The sequence below is a fragment of the Acomys russatus genome, chromosome 3 (genome assembly GCF_903995435.1).
Source record: "Acomys russatus chromosome 3, mAcoRus1.1, whole genome shotgun sequence".
Taxonomy (NCBI): domain Eukaryota; kingdom Metazoa; phylum Chordata; class Mammalia; order Rodentia; family Muridae; genus Acomys; species Acomys russatus.
The window spans coordinates 5,237,556-5,259,444 of record NC_067139.1 but is presented as its reverse complement, the minus strand read 5'-3'; the positions used below and the strand labels follow the sequence as shown (position 1 = coordinate 5,259,444).

Genomic DNA, 21,889 nt, shown 5'->3' with positions numbered 1-21,889 from the left:
TCTCATCTACAAAGCTGGAGTATTAAAGGTATCCACGTTAATTATATGATTTAATATATACACACATATTCATACACTTATGTATGCATAAAATGCAAGGCAAATAATTTAATACATGCATATTAATATTGTAAAAATTTTAATGCCTATGTGCAAGGTCCAAATATAATTTATTATCTAGTTTTATTATGAGTCATTAAATTTTTTTTTCTAAAAGTCAGTTTGAGTTTTCTGATAATTGGCAGGATCCTGACTTACTCGCCCACCTCAAAGAAAAGCCATGCAACCCAATGGATAGATTTATACATATTAACATAAATATAAACCTTGCCATTATAAAAATAGCTTTGTAAAAGTAAACATAAAAAGCAAAACAATGTTTTAACCCATAAAATTAGTAGCACTGTTGCCCTTGCATATAACAATATGGAGATACTGTGAAAAAAAGAGTACTAACATGGAGTTTTATGAATTGAAAACAAAGGGGCATGTAACAGTTCTATTCTCAAAAAGTAAACAAATGGCATTAATAATAAACTACTTTTCCCAGTGATACAGCTAAATGTTATTACTCAGTCTTGGCTGGTGTCCCACAGACTGCTGGAAAGGTATAAATAGGAAGCAATGCAGCCATAATAAAAATATGCATAATTATTTTTAGAAATTAACCTAAGGTCATAATTAAGGTTGTAAATATTCTTCCTAGCCGTACTGGTTTGCATTTATATAAAGAAACACTGCGAAATAAATATCTAAAAGTGGACTTCATTAAAGTCTGTGTGCTCCAATATTATATTCAGTCATGTAAAATATGTACATGGATAGAAGGCAGTTCACAATTATTAAATGAAATAACTGAGTGTAGAGTCTCAGCCTAGCCAGGTGTATAAGTGTGTGCATCTGTGTGTGGAATGTCTTGCAGGCACCATCTTAGCCAAAAGGCTGAGGAGTGAAGATATTAAAATCTCTAGAGAGCAGAACTATGAGATTCCTTTTTTTAATTTAATTTTATTTTTTGTTTTTTTTTATTTTGTTTATTTATTTATTTATTTATTTTTATTTTTTAGAACTATGAGATTCCTAATGTGCTTGACTTAGTTCCTGCTTACATGTATATTTACTTCTCCTACTCATGAACTTTAACTGACTTTTGATAAGAAAAAACCCTTGCTTTCTAGAGGTATAGAATGCTGTCAGTCCCTGTAAGGGTAATTGCAGTCAGGCATTGGCAGCCAAACTGTGCTCGAATCCTTAAGTGGAGCAGAGTTGAGAGGAAAGTCAGCCTTCTTCAACAAAATCTGCTTTATCCAAGCAGTGAGCAAAGGCGCTGAAGACATGTGTGGCTTTCAGCTAGCGAAATGGGGCATCTGCATTGGGAGGAAGAGACCAAAGAGGCAGAAAGAGAGAACCAACTGGGAAACTTCAACAAGCACAGCTGCCAGCTGGGCTTTGCTGGGCAGCTGCATCCTTGTGCCAACCATACCCCAGTGCTGCCCGGGTTCAAAGAGGAGACAGAACACCTCCCTCCCTTAAGCATGAAGAAATAAGTTTTCAATGGTTCATACAGGTTGGGATGCTCTGTCAGGAAGACTCCAGTTTCCTTCATTTATTTGGAGCATATTAACAGCTGGTGACCTAGATTAATATGTGAAAAAGCAAGCCATATCGCAAAATCACTTCACAGATGGGAAGCGGACTCAGTGAAAAGCCTCAGACGAAAAATCCAAGTGATCATTTTAGGGGGAGGGGTAAGCACAAGTGGGCGAAATGAAATGTAGAAAATGGCAACAATCTTGTCCCAATCTTGAGGTTGGCAGGCATCCAATATCTGGCTCTTTTCTGGTCAAGCATCCAGTGGTTGGAAGGGGACAAGTAGCTTGGCTAATTCAGCTTCTGAGGGAGTGGCAGGAGGAGGATCCTGGAATTCAGGATGAGCTTGAGTAGATATTAAAAGCAATACAATCCTCTTAGAGCACTGGGCAGGTGCCTGTGTGCAAGGAGGGAGGGACTCCAGGCAGCCACCGAGCCTGAGAGTGGCGGAGTTTGTATGCTCTCTGGCTCAGCTCTTGGCACAGCTCGGACTGCGGGGGGGGGGGGGGGGGCAGCTTGAACTGGATCTAAAGAGGATATGTGCTATCAGAGTGAGGGACAAGGAAAATCTGATTTCCAGAAAGACAGGAAAACACCAGACACCCCTCATCCCAGGGACAGAAATCAATGTCATTTGGAGAAACGCAGTTCAATTTACCAACTAGCCCAGGTTCACTTTCAAATGCAACGTTCAAGTTCCAAGTCCGTTGCTCAGGACATACCAAGACCTTAGAGCGGTCAGGGAAGGTAGGGAACCCAGCGCCTGCAAAATGCACGCGCGCGCGCGCACACACACACACACACACACACACACACACACACACACACACACACACACACACACACACACACACACACACAAACCACTGCCCCGAGCTGGACTTGCTATGGATCTGGGTTGAATTTGTTCATATCCCTCCAGAAGAAACATAAATTACAATGACTAATTTACTCCCGGGCTTGCAAAAGAGAACCCTGAACCCCAGACCCTCTGATAAGAGTGGGGTTTGTTTTTGTTTCTTCTTAAGCAGAGAAACAAGCGTCTTTTGCAGAGTTGTGCCAAGAAGAACTCTGAGGTCGAGATTATTTATTTTTGACCTTCCAAGAGGGCACTGGCTTCAAAATGACATGGATACATTGGGGGAAAGTGCATTCTCTGGAACTCCAGTTCTGCGCTGTTCTAAGGTGTCGGTTGTTTATTATCTGTCCCATTGGTCCATGCACACCTGGGGGTGTTTTCTCTGCTTAAGTAGTTCCGTTTCGACAGACCTCATTCAAATATCCCCAACACCCCCACCCATGAAAAAGAGATGCGACAATATCCCTTCCGGATCTGTGGCAGAGGACGCCTGAGCTGCTTGAGGGAGAGCCTGAGCTCAGCTCCGGGGATGTGCAGGCGCGGGGGGGAGGGGGGGAGATGGAGGCACGCAGGGACTTGGTCTGCTCAGGGTGCAGCTGGAGAGCAGCTGCACCTGCCACCCTGATCTTGGGAGGCGTGCCCAGGAGAGTGCCCATCACCATGCCTTGCCCATACTGCCTGTATGGATCCTGTCTAGCTGCAAACGCTGGAAGCAAAGACAGGGGACACCTCCACCCTAAGCTTGCTCGGGCTCCGCAGAGCGCTGCACCTGCACCCGCGGCCCTGCAGCGCGCATCCTGCGCCAGGCCAGCACCTCCATCCATCGGCGCTAGCACCGCCTCGCGCCACCAGCCCCGCAGCCAGCCGCCCTCTGCTGACCTTTTCCTGCGCGCGGTTGAGTCGCTTCTGCACGTTCTTGGCGAAGATACCCGTCTTGATGTCGGCCATGGCTGCTGCGGTCCGCAGAGCTGGAAGAGCAGAGCGCGCAGCGGGCTGTTGCCGGTGAGGAGGAGCCCAGGAAGAGGAGGAGGAGCGGGAGGAGGAGCAGCAGAGGCGTGAGGAGCAGAGGAGGCAACGGGTAAGGGAGGGGCACGGGGCTGGCTTAAAGAGATAGAGCAGAGGTGCGGCCTCTAGGGGTGACACCGCCAGAATCAGGTACATGGAAAAAGAGTCAAATGCCAAGCATCCACCTTGATGGAGGAGAAGGTCAGGGTGATGAAGATGGAAGAGTTCCCTCAATCCTAGGGTCTGGAGGCTCCTAGGAGGGCGGCTAAAAGAAGGTTTGCAGCAAGGAGAGTCAGAAGGCCCTGATTCTGTGCCCTAATTAAAGAAACGTGAGGAGGTGAGGAAAAGTCTGCAAGGCTCTAAAACACCAAAGGACTGCCCCCTCAAAACACCGTGAGTGGAGAAGAATTGTGTCCGACCACCCTCCAGAGTTGGGGGGGTGCTGACTGGAAAGACCTGGCAGGACAGTTTGCAAGAGAGAAGAGGGGGAGGGACCCCTTATTTAATTTTGAATGTGAAGCTCCTATGCACAGGTCCTGAACCTTGCCAGCACTCAAATTCCTACATGGCAAACATCCTAGCACAGCAGTTTTCCCAGCAATAATGCAGTGAGAAGACCCGTGGGGACGTTTGGATCTCTGGACCGTTTGAGGCTTCCTTAGCAGTCTTTTGTTAGTTATGTTTGTTTGGTTTTTTGTTTTTTGTTTTTGAGACAAGGCCTCTCTATATATTCCTGCCTGACTGCACCAACTGTCTCCAGCAAGAAACTAGAGATGCATAATTAGTATAACAAAGGTTATTATTTCATCGTCCTTTAAGTCATTACATCAAGATCACACTCTAAATTCCTAACTATGGCCCTGAGCTTATATCCCCAAGGCTGCTCATCTGTGCCATATACCTTAGCTGTATGGCAGGTCCAGTCTCTAGCAGTTGTCTCTGACTCGAGGATCAAGATCCTGGGCTGACTCTAGGGTACAGGGCAGATCAAGGTCTCTCCAGATGTACAAAGCAGAGCATTGCTCTCCATCCCTGCTTATATAATGTTCAGTGGGCATCATGGGGTTCCAGGCCTGTGTTTGGTTATCTTGAGTGGTTGAGTGGTTATCTTCAGGGTGTTCTAGTTATCAGGTGCAGCCTTGGGTGTGGTGGGGTTTATGACTAAACTATTTTTACATGGCTTAAAAGGCTTTTTTTAAAAAAACCTATACTCATTACACTGGATGTCCTGGAACTTGCTATTATAGACCAGAGATCTCTTTCCTCTGTTTCCCTGAGTGGTGGGATTAAAGATAGTTCCCTTTTGACAGTCTTAACAGGAAGATGTGGTCCTCTGTGCACCTGGCAAAGGCAAGGCAGTAAAGGAACTCCAGAAGGCTTTTAACAATGGGCAAACTACTCATTTTCAGGTTTCATTAGGATAAGAGTAGAGAAAGGTGGTGTCATCCAACAATCACCAGTCCGAGGTTGGGCAGGCACCGAGCAGGTGAGTACCCTGCTCCTCTTCTAGAGCGACTTAGGCTTCCCCTCTCTCACAGAAGTCCCTCGTATTATTCTTCTGTGGGCTATAGTTCCATTGCCTAGGTTTTTGGAACCGTGCTGTTGCCATCTGAATGCGTAAGATGTGGCGTGAGGCCAGTGCACCAGCTGAAGGACTCAGCCTTGAGACGCTCCAAGGGCTTCCACTCTGTGGAACCCTCTGCAGATAAATAAGAAACTCAGCTGCCCTGATGTTGGCATTGAATAAAGACAAGCAATAGCTATGGAGAGGCCACATAGGAAGGGGAAGGGGGTTGAGTGTTTCGGAGAAGGAAAGCACAAGTATCCCAATTATCCAACCAACTGCCTGGGTGAATGTGGCCACACAGACACATCGCCAAGCCCCGCAGAAGAGTGGTCCAGTGCATCTCAGTCCGAAACACACAACTTAAATAAACACCATCACTTCATACATGAATAGCTAAGCTGTTCCTGCGGTTCCTCCCTGGGATTATCCATCCATGTTTACTTTACAGAGAAATGAGGAGAAAGCTGATTCTTGCCCTTGGTCAACATTCAGTGAAGAAGACAAACTCGGTAGTTAGACATTTCAATCAGTTCTCTCTAGTGCAGGAAGATGGATTCAGAACCCCAGCTCTGTCCTGAGCTTTTGACTGAGAGAAGACAACCTTAAGAATGACAGAAGACCTCTATGGCAGCCTCTCTTCCTGTTCCTTCTCTTCATCAGCTTCCGGTGTCTGTTCTACTTGCCCTTCTGAATGATAATTAAGCATTTTTCCCTAGGGTCCTCCTTATTATTTAGTTTCTGTAGGTCTGTGTATTGTAGTGTGGAAGCAGTTGAAGAGAAGAAACAGGAAGGGAGCCTACCATGGAGGTCCTCTGAAAGACTCCACCCAGCAGGCGATCCAAGCAGATGCTGAGAGACACAGCCAAACTCCAGGGTGGGGCACAGGGAGTCTTATGGAAGAGTTGTGGAATAGAGGGACATGGAGGGGTCAGGAACTCCACAAGGTGATCGATAGAGCTGACAATTCTGGGCGGAGGAAGGGATGCTGCCGAGACTGATGCACCAATCAAGGACCATGCACGGTGAGGACCTAGACCCCCTGCTCAGATGTAGCAGATAGGCAGCACAGTGTCCTTGTAGGTCCCATAATATGGGGATTAAGGGATACATGGACTCTGGTGCCCACTCATGAATCACTTCCCCTTGGGGTGGTGGCCTTGCCAGGCAACAGAGGAGAAGGATACAGGCAGTCCAGATGAGACTTGATAGGCTGAGGTCAGATGTTAGGGGAGGAGGGCTCCCCTTTCTGAGGACCAGAGGAGGGAGAGAGAGGGTATGAGGGAGGATGGGCCTGGGACGTGATGAGGGAGGGGCCTACAATCAGGATGTAAAGTGGAAATTAAAAAAAAAAAAAAAAAAGAATGACAGAAGAGGTCAGAGTATCCTGGAGTTTATCCATTCGTGGTTGTATCAGTGTTAGGACCCTCTCTGCTCTGGCAAGGAGTAGATAGCAATGTTCTCTCCTTATAAACCTGGGAGAGGCATTCTAAATGGGAAGCCTACTTTCCCCCAAGGTGTCAATCCACAACAGAACCTCTCATGTCTCTTGCAGTCATCTCCCAACCATAGTGTTGGAACTCAGCACTGAACTCTCCTGAAATACAACTACAGATGATTAACCATTTCTTATTATTCCGGTGCCCAATTCTAGGTCTGTAGCAAGAGTCATATCATTTGGGAGGGGAGTATGTTAAACAATTGTTAGGCACAAACTTATCACAATTTACCAGTTGAGGGTAAATGGGTATCTGTTTGCAAGCTGCCACTGAGCTCCTTCTAGGCACTCTGAAATGCCAACCAATCACTTTAGCTGATACTTAGTAGGCGTTTTGAAAATAGTTGCTGAAACCCCAATGGACTGGATCAAGTGCATCTGTGATGTGTGTCAGGGCATGGCATCAGGGATAAGATTGCTGCATTGTTTCCCAGTTTCTCATTTAAAAAACTTTACCTCTAATCCTGCCTCCTCTGTTACTCCCTGCCTTAGTTAGGGTGTTGTTGCTGTGAAAAGACACCGTGACCAAGGCAACTCTTAGAAAGGAAAACATTTAGTTGGGGCTGGTTGACAGCTCCAGTCCGTTATCATCATGGTGGGAAGCACAGCAAGAGACTTGACACTAGAGAAGCAGAGAGTTCCACATCTTCATCCGAAGGCAGCCAGAAGGAGGTCCAGAGTCCACACTGGGCGAAGCTCAAGCGTAGAAGACCTCAAAGCCCACCCCTACAGTGATGTGCTTCCTCCAACAAGGTGACAGTGCCTACTAGTGCTGTTCCCTCTGGTCCAAGCCTTCAAACACATGAGTCTATGGGCACCAACCCTTTTCAACCCAACATACTGATGGTTTAATGCTCCTGTCTGTGGCAGAACAGTTCTGAAGTGTCACTAGGGCATTCCTTACTAGAGGAGGTTCCTGTAAGTGGGACCAGGGTTTTGATAGATTTCTTGCTCTTCAGTGGTCCCTCTCCTGAAGAATATCACAGATGCGGGTACTCAGGACCAATGCCTTGGCCAGGCTAGTTTGTAACAGCAATTCTTGCCTCCAAGATAAGAAGACAGATGGCTTTGATGCTGTTGATGATTCGCCTCTGGGAATTTCTCCTGCCTCTCTGGCCTTTCTCTTCCACAGCTGAATTTATATTTAAGCATCACATCTGGTCCATTGTGGCTTTGTGGTTCCTCTGAAAGATGAGTGAGTCCTCAGAAGCAGGGTGTAAACAAGGGATATGGGCATGTCAGTGGTTCCCCTGCCTCCTGACTCCTGACAGCTTTGGTCTGTGCCATTGTTACAAATAATCCTTACACCTAGGGTGAGGTGAGTGCACCAGCTGTTTTTTATGTGAAACCATTTTTGTCAAAGACTTTGAAATGAGAGTTTGTAGGGAAGATATAGTAGTTAGACCCCTCTATTGAAGATCTGAGAGGTAAGCCAGGGAGTTGTTTCATCTTGGTTACAGCACGCACACCATGAGCCTGACTCCATGAGGATGCCCTGCATTTTTTTTTTTTTGTTGTTGGGTTTCTAGGTTGTCGCTGCTGTTTTCCTTAAGCATCTATTTTTTCCCCTCCTTTCCTCTTATAACCACCTCCCCCTTTTTTCTCCTCTGCACTTCTGACACCAGATCCATCCGGCCGAAGAGCTGATGTAGTCTCTCTTTCTGTTGTGTGTCCTGGTAATAGATATCGTACGGGGTTCAACACATCATTGGGGTAGGTCCTATATTTTAATGCTTCTCCTGTTTCATTTTATACCCTTGACTTTATATTATTCCTTGTAATTTTAGATGCTAGATTGTAGTTTAGCAATAACTGACATTTTTTTTTTGAAAAGGGATATATTTTCTTACACAGGTTATTTTTTAAGAATGAGGATAGTTTCAGCCTTTGTGGCCTTTCTTTGTTTTATAGGTACCAGTTTCCCAGCTCAGACAACTGAGAAAAAATGTAGATCATACTGGAGGCCTTACCTGCACAGTTGCAGAGCAGGGGCTGTTTCCTAGGTAATATGCTCAGTTGGGCTCTGACAGGCAATGGTCTTTGAAGGCACAGATCTGAGAGATCATACATTGTGTATTAAAATGTTATTTGGTGTCAAAGTGTACAAGACTTTAGTACAACAAATAAAGGTAATTTTCTGTAAAATAAACAACAACAACACAAACTTTGAATCTGGCATACTAGAGGTGTGTTGTGGTTAACAGAGTAGATGAATCTGTTTTACCAAATATTATAGTGCAGGCAAAACCAGGCTTCAAATTATATGCAAAGGTGCAGCATGGAAGATTTCCTATAATGCTGCTGGAGCAAAGAGAAGTATGTAGGTCAACTTTCATGTCTTTATGCATTTTGTGATGCACAGTGGTATCTTTTTTCATAATCTTAAGACCTAAATATTCTAAGGATATGGGCATTTTGTTGTAGAAGGTATTGGATGCCCAGAACCAGCCATGAGCCCCCTTTACTCCCACAGATGCCCCAGTGCCCATCTCAGACACACAGATCTCCCTGAAGCAGACAGAGGGCAATGGCACAAGAGGGTCTCAGTGGTTCTATCTACTATTCACATGGTAAGGTCATGCTTTTATGTACACCCTCTTCGTTCTGGCAGTACTGGGCGTGCCAACCATTTCCTAACTACTTATTTCTCTCACTCTCTCTCCTATTGGGTAACCATTTTCCTTCTCGACCACTCAAGGAAAGCTATGACCACCCCAATCTATTATATTGTATTATTTATGAAAAGTTAATTGCAACTCTTTCCGATTTCTGAAGTAAATCTGCATATGTAATTATTTTACTATCAAATTATCATGTAATTTGAGAATATAAAATAGTTTTTAATGTTTACACAAAGTTTGCAAAAAGACATCACAACTTTGACTCCAGACCTCCATCCCTAGAAGACAGAATCCCATAACCATTCTTTATTTCTGATTCATGTTTCTCCCTTCGAAATTGGTTGGTGACTCAAAATGTGGATTATGATAGGTTTAAATAATGGTTGAAATCAGCCCAGAATTACAGTTATCACAATTCAATTCACATATGTTTCCTCAGTTTAACCAAGACCCTCAGAGAAAGAAGTGCTGAGATCAGATTTACACACATCTAGCTGTTTGTCACTCTGCATGTGTTATCATGCTGCATTCGCTGAAAGTTGATCCATTGCTTCTTCCTAATTACTGCACTCCTGATGTCCTTTTATAGGCAGTTACAATGATATTATGTCCAGTCCTTCAGACTAGCACAACAAGAATTTTGATCTCACTCAAGTTATGCTAATCTCTTGTACTTGCTTCCTTGTTTGAAGAATGAAATCTAATTTTGTCACAAATATTAAATGAAAATGGAAGCAAATTTAGGATGTCCTGAAAAGATATTTTGGTTGATTATCCTTCACATTCTAGGTATAAGTGATCAAGCACAGAGTCACAGTAGTCTTCAAATTAGGCCCACTACCTATGAGCTAGTCCCATGAATATAACTCAATTTTGCCTGCATTATTACACTTTTCCTTTTCTAATTTTATTGAGTTTCAAAATCACTTCTTAGCTACATTGATAATGAACCTTTTATGAATGGCAAATGGTAAGAGCCAAGATTTTTGTTTTACAGAGAGCCATTGGCCACTAAAGGCAATACCCCAGTAAACTGCCTAATAATTTTAAAGTGCTTTGATACTGCTTGATGCATTTATGCAAAGCAGATGCAAAAAACCCTCCTCTACTTGAATATCACTTAATATATTACAAGCCAAATGAGATATCATGGAGTAAAATGAAATAAAAATTCTAATTAGTCATAACTCTTTCTGGGAAAAGATGAGTTCTTTTGAGTATTTGGTGCTACTTTTTAATCTACAAATAAGCTTTTTAAAATCCCATGTACAATGTGGGAACTGGCACATTTGTATTACTGAGAGTCCCTTTTTATTTGTTTCATCAGTTGACTATTTTATCAGGAATCATTTTCCAGCTTGAGCAAGTCTCAGCTTTTTATAGCACTATATCCATTTACACATCTTTAAGATAATTACTTTCCATACACAGATGCTCATCAACTTGGGCTGGAGTTACATATTAATAAACTCACCTTAAGGAAGTATACCAGAAGTCAAAGTGCGTTCCATAGCCCTAATGTAGCGAGCATCACAGCTTAGCATCACGGTAACTGTAGACAGTTGGCTCTTCCCTCTCAGAGGCACTGAATGGGTGCCAACTCACTGCCAATACCCACATCTCCAGAGAGACTCATGCCATGCATCATTAGTCTGGGGAAAGATCCAAATTCCAAATCTGAACTACAGTTCTTAGTGAGTGTATATTTTGCATCATCTTTAAGTCAAAACCCACTCATTAAGCCAAAACGTTGTAACTCAGGCACTGTCTGTGTTGCCAAGGACTTAGGCTTGGGAAACTATTTTGTATTAGTTTTACCCATGTCTGTCAGGTAATGGTTCTCCAATCCTTTAATCTCAGCACTCTGGAGGCAGAGGCAGGCATATTTCTGAGTTCAAAGCCAGCCCAGACTACAGACCAAGTTCTAGGACAGCCAGAATTACACAAAGAAAATAGATGATAGGTAGATGAAAATATAAGATAGGTAGATAGATTATAGATAGATAGATAGATAGATAGATAGATAGATAGATAGATAAAAAGTTTACTGTATTTCTGGAGGAATATAGTCACATAAGAATAGCAGTCCCGGCAGCAGTGTGGGGCCAGGGCCATGCTGCAGCATGGGGCTGCGGGATTCGAAAGATGAGGTCCTCAATGCATTCTGAGAAATGATTGTGTTCCAGAGCTACACACAAATGTTCACCCACAAAAGCAGCCTGATTGGGAGGAAACACTTAGCGCAATGTATTAGAGATGCCCAAGCCAAGATCATCTAAGATGGTGTCGATCACACATTGTGTCTGGTACACGGAACAGCAGTGGCTGCACAGCCACTAAAGAACCATACCAAAAGCTCCAAAACACAGTACTGGTGCTTCCCAGAAAGTTGGCAACCCTGTCATGTGGATTGTCCATGCCCTCCCACCACAGGTCCATGGCACCACACTCTGGTGAGCTCCCAGGGACCACCGGCTGCTGCTGCTGCTGCTGCCACTGCCATTGCTTCTGCTTTTCGGGTTGTGGCCCAGCACGATGCAGGCCAAGGAGATGGCATTTGAAGAGGGGGTGCTGATCAAGTCTAGCCTGAGCGAGGACTACACTGCCCACACCACAGGCCTCACAGACCTCCTCTCACGGGCCAGGGCCATGCTCAGTGCTGAGAGCTGGATCATGCAGAGGTGGATACTAAGGCAGCACTGAGGCAGGGGCCCATGGCAGATGGAGCATGCAATGGAACCAGAGACTCAGGAGGCACGAATCAACAGAGCCACAAGTCCCCTGGGACAAAAAGCTGACCTAGGCCAACATCAATGGTTTCTGTGAGCAACTCAATGAAGACTTTGAGGGGCCTCCATTTGTCACCTGCTTGATGGCTCACAAGATCTAGTACCCACAGGAGTAGGAGGCCTTCCAGGCCTTGACGGCCATCAACAATCTGGCAAATTGAATGGGAGCAGGAGAGCTGGCCCTATCATGATGACATGGAGCAGGCCCTGATCCAGGCTCTGAGTCGACCTCACCCCAACATCTACCCCATGTATGACCTGCTGGAACACATGAAGGAGCTGGACTTGCAGATTCAAAGATTAAGAATCTCCTTGACACACAGCAACAATAGGATATCCAACAGCAGTCCCAGTGAGGATCCAGTAATGATAGTGTAGGCCTCCAACCAGACCCATGACTCCTAACAACGAACATTTGAAAGTAAACATATGTAGACAAAAGGCTATACTGCGTGATACAGTACAGCTTCTGGGACAAGATTTTTTGTTTGACTCTGTTTTATTTTACTGGGGGGAGGAGAGGGATTTTGGTGCATGATGTGTAAATCATAGACATTCAAGAACAGTAGAAGAAGAAGAAGAAGAAGAAGAAGAAGAAGAAGAAGAAGAAGAAGAAGAAGAAGAAGAAGAAGAAGAAGAAGAAGAAGAAGAAGAAGAAGAAGAAGAAGAAGAAGAATAGCAGCCCCCTAACCTGCTTGCTTCTGTCTACCGCTCCCTTTTCCAACACCACAATCCTTCAGAAGACATCTGTGGAGCTCTTGGAGCTGTGGCCACTGGCACAGCAGAGGCCTTTCCTTTCATCATGAGATTCTTCTACACTGTGTCCCTTGTTCTGAGCTCTCAGTTCAGCCAAAGCTAATGATGCCATTTTACTGTCTACCCAGCTCACAGGTATGGTACTATTCTAGATTCAGGAGGTCTGGGCTAATTATTGTTTTCTTGGGGTGTTTTTTGTTTTTGTTGTTGCTGTTGTTGTTTTGGTTTTGGTTTGTTTGTTTTTTCTATCACAAAGACGTGCTTCCCTTCCTTCAGCAATGTCTCTTCCTACTCCAGAGGCCACACTATGTCCCAGATCTTTTGAAGACCCGGGACATGTTTGTGGCATAATGTTTGCACCACAACAGTCAATGGAGTTGGGTGGGGAAGAGAGGAATCCATCTTGTTGATGCTCCTCGCTTTTGTTGATGGCCCAGCCTTGAAGCGCAGACTTGCAGGGCCTTCAGGGGATTATCTAGGACAGGATCTGTTGAAGATAGATACATGATTCCTAAACAGGATGGTTGAAGTCTTTACAAATGGGATGAAGTTGGTTACTTTCCTGAAGAACTCTGTAGTTTTTCAGCCACTACAGACACTGAATGTCCCTAGCCTTGCTAGTAAGTCTGTGTTGCATGTCTAACCCATAGAACTGTGAGAGAACCAACTTTTATTTTTAAACCCATATAGTCGGTGACATTTTGATACGACAACCTCATAAAACATACACACTATCCAAGTATTTTCCTCAAAGTATCAGACTTGAAATTTACCGTCAGTTCAAAACCAGGTGCAAGGAAGGTTCTCTGAAAAAGAGTCTGAGATGGACCTTCAAGACAAGTTGATGAGGAAGCAGTGAGTCAGTGAACGAAAAAGAGAAAGAATTGGGCCACGGAAGGGGTAGGCTGGTGTGCTATAGAAAGCCATACCTAGCACTGTCCACAATGTAACTTAACTATAGATCAAGAAGCATCTGGACCTCAGGGAGCATTCACATATTTAAGGTAACTGTGTGCTGTGGAGCCCATGCTGGGGTGCTGGTGGAATCTGGTGAGTGTACAACCATCTCGTCAGGGGTCTGTCCCCTTCTATATGTAGCTAAGATGTAGTGTTCATAGCATGTAGGAGCCATGTGCATTAGAGTTCTCTGTAAAATGTCTCTTCTCCATTCTGTATGTTGATGCCTTCCTTCTACCCACACTGAGATGTGTCTGAAGGTACCTTACTACTGACTTGGCTGCACTCAGAAAGTACAGGCGTTTTTTCATTTGACCATTAACCATTTATATGCTCCGGCCCTGCCAGGGTTATTAAGGAACTTTCCCCAAGGTTTCTCTACTATGCAGGATTTTCCATTTATAAGAAATTGATAGAAATATACTTTGAGAATATAAAAATATGCTGTCTCTTATCTAACACTCCCTCCTCCAATCAAGCAAGAACCCGTTTTGGCAAAACCTGTTTTCATGGGAAGAGGATTTTCCAAGCTCCTCAGTGCTGCAGTGTTGATAGTCAGAGACCTATCGTAGGAAACAGATTTCCCCTCTCATTTATTTAATATATCATCTCCCTATTATCAGCACAGAGTCCTGGATTCTTTTGTTAGTCTATTTTTTTTCATACTTTGATGCTCAAATTATGCCAGATCTGGCCAATGACAGTGTCTTTTAGATAAATGTGCAGTCTCATTTTTATTTTTTATTTTTGAATTGCTTCTCTTTTTTTCTAGAAAAAAAGGTTAAGTTTCATTTATATTGCCCCCACCTATGCCCTAGAATAGGTCTCTGACTTATTCTGACATAGAATAATGTTAGTATCAAAGATTTGGCCTTTATGCTTCTTTATTGGTATTGAATGCCATCACCTACACGTCATCAAGTAGGTGGAGTATATGTGTAAGTGTGTGAAATAAACTTGTACTGAGATTTCTAATTCAAATTTCTACAGTTTTCTTGCTTGCCTTCCTATTTGATGTTTAAATCTCCTGTCTACTGTTACACATGCGTGGAACGGTATCATTAACTTCTTTCATTTTCTCACTTCTATTCTACCCACAAAATGTTTTCAGAATATTTATATCACTACAACCCAAAATCCTACCAAGAAGAGCTCCTGATTTGGTTGTTCTTTTATTTTAGTCAAAAATAAAAGAAATGCTTTGAAACTTTACTTGGAGTTCTGGAGTAAAGATACATATACAGGAACGGAACAGAATAAAGAGCCCAAAATAAACACTCCACAATGTGGCCAATTGATCTTCCACAAAAAAGCCAAGGCCATTCAACATGAAAAGGACAAGCTTTTTTAGACAAGCAGTGCTGGAAAACCTAGATATACCCACATGGAAGTAAAATAGGTTGGCTTCTTACCCTACACAACAAATAAAATTAAATGTAAATGCATCAGAGATTAAGACATAGACCTGAAAGTGTTAAGCACATAGAAGAGGCATAATGGAGAGCTTCATGGTGCTCAGCTTAGGAAAGAAAGATAACTAGGGTTTCATTAATTTGAATTGTGTGGTGCAGCAAAGAATTTTATCATGCATAGCTGGCGGAGTCCTCTTAATCTCCCTGGGTCTGTTTCTCATTTGAAAAATGGAAGTCAGAAAAATGCCTCAAAAGACTGACAGTGGAGCTTAAATCAATGTATCTGCAGGCCTGTGTGTGCGCCTTACAAATGCCATACGGGGAGATAGCTGTTACCCCTGAGCTGTTTGCTTTTCTTAAGAGAAGAAGGCTGCTAGAAGTCCTGGAGATACTTGTGCAGAGTAGAAGGTCCTTTAAAAAGCAAAGGCGCCAGTGTTTAGTCAACAGTACGTGGTACTTTTAAAACTCTTTTTGTCATTCTTGAAGGCGCTCAAGACCAGAGTTTAGACCTCATTTTCTTTCGTTTTAGTAATGAAGTAATATAATGTAATTAGACAAAATAGCTAAGAATTGGAGATCAACCTATAGAGGCCTCAAGTATTTTTATGCTTGTTCCAAATTTTAACTATTATTTTAACAGGCAACTGATTTATAGGAGTGAGAATAAGTTGTAGATTTAAAGGCAATCTGAGAAGTGTGGTGTCCCAATAGGATGTCCTCCCCTCTGTCCCAGTTTCCTGGTAAGTGAAGACTTTCATGGGTCATGCCCCTTGGGCTAGGATGCAGATATAAGTGAGTATATACCATTTGATTCTTTCTGCTTCTGGGTTAACTCACTCATTATGATCATTTCTAGTTCAGTCCATTTGTCCACAAATTTCGGGAATTCCTTGGTTTTAATAGCTGAGTAGTATTCCATAGTGTAAATGTACCACAGTTTCTTTATCCATTCTTCTACTGAGGGACACTTAGGCTGTTTCCATGTTCTGACTACTATGAATAAGGCTGCTACGAACATGGTTGAGCAAATTTTCTTGTGTTCTGGAGCATCTTCTGGGTATATTCCAAGGAGTAGAATAGCTGGGTCTTGAGGAAGCCCTATTCCCAGTTTTCTGAGATAGCACCAGATAGATTTCCAAAGTTGCTGTACTAGCTTGCATGGTGCCTCATATTTGACCATGTCCCCTGGAGGGGGAGATCTGGTGGCACTCAGAGGAAGGATAGCAGGCTACCAAGGAGAGACTTGATACCCTATGAGCATATAAAGGGGGAGGAAGTTCCCCTCAGGCACAGTCATAGGGGAGGGGAGTAAGAGGGAAATGGGAGGATACAAGGGATGGGATAACCATTGAGATGTAACAAGAATAAATTAATAAAAAATAAAAAAATACACATCTACATCACAGCCCCTCCTCCCAAGACATGGCAGATCATCACAGAAGAGGAAACAGAAAGAGTATAATAGTTTGTGGTCAATTGCATGGAATATAGTGTCTTCTGGAAACTACAGTGCAGCTCTACCTATGAACTCACAGCGGTTATGGCATCATGTACAAGCCCTGTGCTAGCTCAACCAGACCAAATCCCAGCATGCATATGGGAGTTAGGAATGAAGCAGCAAGCCTGGTTGAGATGCTTCTGGCAATCAATGGCTACTAGGAGAGGGGCAGAGGCTTAACAAACCAACCCTACTTCAGAGGAAAACTGTACATTTAAGAATAATTGGGCACCACAAATTAGATTTTATGGATTACAAAGACACAAAATTGGGTTGGTAAGGAAGAGGAGTGGATCTCAGAGAAGTTGGGGAGGAGGGTGAAAATGATTAAAACATGTACAAAATTCTCAGAGAAGTAAAGAAAAATGAAAGTATTTTGAAGTTAAATTTCATACCAGTCAGAATGATTATCATCAAGAAAAAATAACAGCTAATACTGATAACACTGTGAAAAAGGAAATTCTTACTCACTGCTGTAGGGGAGGTAAACCAGGGTAGCCAATATGAAGATCACTGGGTATTAAGTTTTAGGGTTTTGAGAACCCTAAAAACTACCACTTCTGGGTCTATAATGGAAAGACTCTATGACCTAGCGCAGTCATACTTGCACATGTATGCTTGTGCTGCTCTGTTTAGCTCAATTTGCAACACGTAAAACAAAACAAAACAAAAACAAACAAAAAGCCGTAGAATCTACCTAGATCAGCATTAACTAGCAAATGGATAGTGAAAATGTTCATACAACAATAGAATTTTATTCAGCTAAAGAAAAAAATGAAATCTGTAGGAATGTGGGTGAAACTGGAAAATCTTATACTGGTTGAGGTGACCCAAACTCAGAAAGAAAAACACTGTTCTTTGTCACATTTGGATCCAGCTTTGAATTTTTATATTCATTTGTTTAAGTTGGAGTGAGTGAGTATAAAGCCTGGGCCCCTAGAAAGGGGCGGGGGATGTAAGAACAATAACACATGTGACGTGAAAACAGAGGAAGGAAGTTCTGAGGATGGGAAGATTTGGTTGGAGGTGGGGCTGATTATGTGATGGAGAGTGTCACGTGGGAGCAGGGATAACCAGAAACAAGAATATAGGAAAAGACATACAGAAACCTGCTACGTTGTAAGCTACTCAGAAAAAAAATCCCCATAAATTAAAATTTTTAATTTATTTTCATTTTTCTCATTTTTCTATTGAGCCCTATGCTTTGGACTATGGTTTGTTATATAGAGAAGCTAGAATGGAGGCTCTGGAGATGGCTCAGCCCTAAAAAGCACTGCTGCTCTTCTAAAAGACCTAGGTTCAATTTCCCAGCACCTACATGGTGGCCCACAACCATCTAAAACTCTACATAGGATTCAATACTCTCTTCTGGCTGCCTTGGGCACCTGGCACACATGTGGTACACAGACATACATGGAGGCAAAACATCTATACTCATAAAACCATGTTGCCCTTTCAAAGGAGTTTGAATGGAAGCCACCTACATAGGTGAATAACGCTGCACACGGAAGCCATAGCTGGTTAAATAAAAAGTCAGTGTTGGATGGGGTCTGCCTCCCAGCTGATCAAGGAGGACCACGGGCTCTCAGAGCATCACAGGCTGTCGCCATTGCTCTCAGGTGCCCGTCAGAGCTAGATGGCACAATCCTGTTGCTGAAGACGTCATACACGCTGAATGCAGCTCAAAGAGAATCATGCTGGAAACAAACTGGGAGCTCCCTCCTTCTTAGGTAGTTTTTATGCTGCTGGAAGGTGCTAGGAAGTCTGTAGAAGGGTGGGGACAGCCAGCAACACTCTTGCCAAGAGTTGGCACCATATGGTGTAAAACTAACTTGCCAGGCAAGACGTGCCTATTTGTGTAACAGATGCATGGCTGTTACAGAAGTAACCAACTGCTTTCTGGTGGATATGGGGTCTGGTACACAGGCAGGGAAACATGCTTTGCATCCTACGCCCGGTCTAAAGCCTGTATCTGAAGAGATTGACTGTGTCCCCACTTGTTTTTAAAACAAATGTCTGCAGGTCATTTTCACACAGATGTAAGGAGTCACTGGATAATCAGTCTCCAGAGCAGTAGGCAACACCCACTTTAACTTCTGTCCCGATAGGTGGCACACACACAGTGATGACTCACTGATGCTTTGGTCTGTCCCTATATGTGGCACACACACAGTGATGACTCACTGATGCTTTGGTCTGTTTTCTCTGGCTGCCAAAAGCCTGAAGGATTTTTTTCCCTAAGACCTTTTGGTTTTATATGTGTATCACTGCCTGTTTACAGCTCTGTCCATTTTCCTACCGAGCCTCATGCTTTTTGGGTTGTATTTGCTATATAGTTCCTTACACCTAATACACTCTTCAACTATTATATCCATTGCAGATGTTTGTCATTCCACATTTTGCACGTATTTATTTGCTGTATTTTACATTATAAGATGTTTTAATATTTATAAAATCAGTTGTGACCAATTTCTGTAGTGGTTTACAGATTTCCTGCCTCATTGGTCTCTAACATACAGTATGGTTTACCACATTTTAAGAAGGATTGTTAATTATTTTCTCATAACTTTATGGTTAATACATCAGAAGCATCTTTGAATATATAGACAGAATCATTTTCTCCCACTGCAGAACAACATTTTTCCAGTACCATAATTAGTTAAAATATATTTTGCACATGTCAAGTTCCCACAGACAGAGAGTATATGTTGGTCACCCTATGCTACAGGGTCCTACTTTCTTTTTTTGTTGTTGTTTTTTGTTTTTGTTTTTGTTTTTGTTTTTTTCAGCTCTTATGAGAACACTGTGTCTCTCTTATTAACCTTTTTAAATATCTTACAAAGTTATCATGCTCACAATTCACTCTGAATCATGTATTCTTCTATATAAACTTAAACTCATTTACTCCAATTTAAACACACGCACCAGGCTTCTAATTTGAATTACCTTCAATGTCTGTACTGACAGGGGAAACCATGTTTGCGCCGGTGTTGGTTCCCTCACTCAGCAATGAGGTTCACCCTCTTGTTCATACTGCATTCTCTGTGGTGACTCACTCTTCTAGGCCGGCCTAACGGAACTCAGTCACTCGGTGAGAAGAGAAATCAGGAACGGCCCTTCCCATCTGTCATGCCTTGTCCGCAGTCATGCTGTTATTGAGCCTTGAGTCTAATGTCTCTTCTTCAAAGACATATACTCATTTGCATTTTTCGGCGTTTCCTTAGACATGCTGCACATGCTCTTAGAACCCCAAACTCTCTGACATCCCTTCTGCTTTTTACCGTAAAAAATCTTCTCTAGCGCCATCTATTGTAGACTGTCAGAACTGCAGTTGCTTTCACTGGCAGTGCTCTCTGAGAGATAGGAACCAGCAATGCCACTGAGCTCCTACCAAGGATCCCAGCAGAAGCTTGCAAGCAAAGCGGCTCTGGCTGCAGAGATCTGGAGGAACCTGCCTGTTTCCCACTTCAAGGTTCTCTAGTGTTCTCATGTGAGGTACTTTAATATCTAAAATGCTGCTCACTGGCCACAGGAGCTCTGCTACTGTACAGTTCCAGGGATTTGAACTCATCTCCAATCTTTCTGGCAATAATTTATATTTTGAGTGTATGTCTGCTATCATTACTACTCATAATTTTGTCTCTTGTTATACTGCTTCAGTTTAGATCTCTCTGCAACTTGTGACATTACTCTAGCCAAGCAAGAACACATGCACTCTCCTCTATGCTCACTCCCTCTACACAGAGAAGAGTCTTCCATCGCACTGCATGCACTGACACACTCTTAGATGATGACCCCAATGGTCCTTGCATTCAAACAAAATGGTAAGGATTCATGCCTGAAGGATCTGAGGACCTGTGCTCACAAACTCTCCTGCACCCACATTCTACTAACTGTAAAGTATGGATATTAAAGTTTCTCAGTTGCACAATGATCCATCTACTACACCTAATTTTAGAAGTTTTTCTTTACATATTTAACAAGAAAGTATCTCTTGAAAAGATTCTGAAAAATGCTAAGGCATAGACAGGTAGGTGTGTGGATAAATAGGAGAAAATACTCATACGAGGCTCAAGCAAACCTTCAGAGAAGGCAGATTTGTAATAGTGATCTGTGACCCCACCAGTTTTAAGTAAGAAACCTTCCCAGTAAAAGCCTGTCTTAATTTTCATGTCACTGTCAGGTCCCCACCCACAAGCTATCACTAGTTCATCTTGTGGAATGCGGAGTTATTTGTTTCATATCCAAATTAGTTCCTGGTTGGAACTGTCCAAGGTACACAATATGCATTATGATCTTGGAGCTGTTATTTGGCTCTTTTTTTTTTTTTTTGTCATTAGGAGTCATTTTATTGCTACATTTAAAAAAAAGAATATAGTATTTGTTTACCCTGGGCTATCTAGTCGCAGGTTCTTAGTCACCTAGCACCTAGTGTTGGGTATAGAGTCCATCTCCTGGAGTGGACCTTAAGTCAAATCAGCTATTGGTTGGTTACACCCGTAAGCTTTGTGCCACCATTGCCTTAGCATGTCTTGCAGATAGGAGATCATTGTTGATGTTCAAGGTTATATGGTTGGCTGGATATGAATCCACACACATATGGTCACTTGATTTTTGACAAAGAAGCCAAATCCATTCAATGGAAAAAGGATAGCATCTTCAACAAATGGTGCTGGTCTAACTGGAGGTCTATGTGTAAAAAAATGAAACTGGACCTATATTTGGCTCTTTTTTATTGGTGTTTTCTCATCTTTAAAGACAAGACGACTTTGCTTATGTTGAGCCCTTAGATTAGAACCTGGGTCTAGCACTGTACAGATACTTACTACAGGGCTGCTTGTCATTCAGTTTGGCAATTCTTTATTTTCAGAGTAGAAATTTTCACTTTGTCAGTATCTTAACCCTGGTTTCTATTGTGAGGGTCCTTGATTTGTAGTCTCTCTGTATTCTCTAGGAATTTATTGAAAAGAAAGATGAGTGTTTACCCTTTGAAACTTAGAACACTCTACTCGTCCCTAGGTGGCCCTTTATATTACAACAGTCAGCGCTGCAGCATGGGGGGAATGTGGGAGGAACACTGCAGTCTCATGTTCACACAGACTGGTGTCTTCACAAATACCCTCCTTGCCTTCATATTCTGGAATTATTCACACATCCTAATAAGCTCTCAGCTTTTTGGCTATCTGATCTTCAAGAATGTCGAGAATGAAAGGCAACAGAGGTCTCTAGATCTTCTTTTAAGGACTAGTTTTCTTAATCTTCTTGATACAGTCTCCTAGAATTTTGTCCTTTGGCACCTGCTCTCAAGGGCTTTGACAATCACAGGTGTGGTTTTATATA

At 42.8% G+C, this 21,889-nt stretch overlaps 1 protein-coding gene across 9 annotated transcripts in view; it reads right to left on the bottom strand.

Annotated features, from left to right (window-relative positions):
- Amph (amphiphysin) overlaps positions 1-3,485 on the bottom strand; it is a 196,625-nt gene extending 193,140 nt beyond the window's left edge. For all 9 annotated transcript variants that reach the window (XM_051168136.1, XM_051168158.1, XM_051168167.1 and 6 more), the window contains exon 1: positions 3,329-3,485. In XM_051168136.1, the coding sequence (XP_051024093.1) occupies positions 3,329-3,397 (69 nt within the window). In that variant the 5' untranslated portion in view covers positions 3,398-3,485. The remainder of the gene's footprint in view (positions 1-3,328) is intronic.
- Between the last annotated feature and the right edge of the window lie 18,404 nt (positions 3,486-21,889).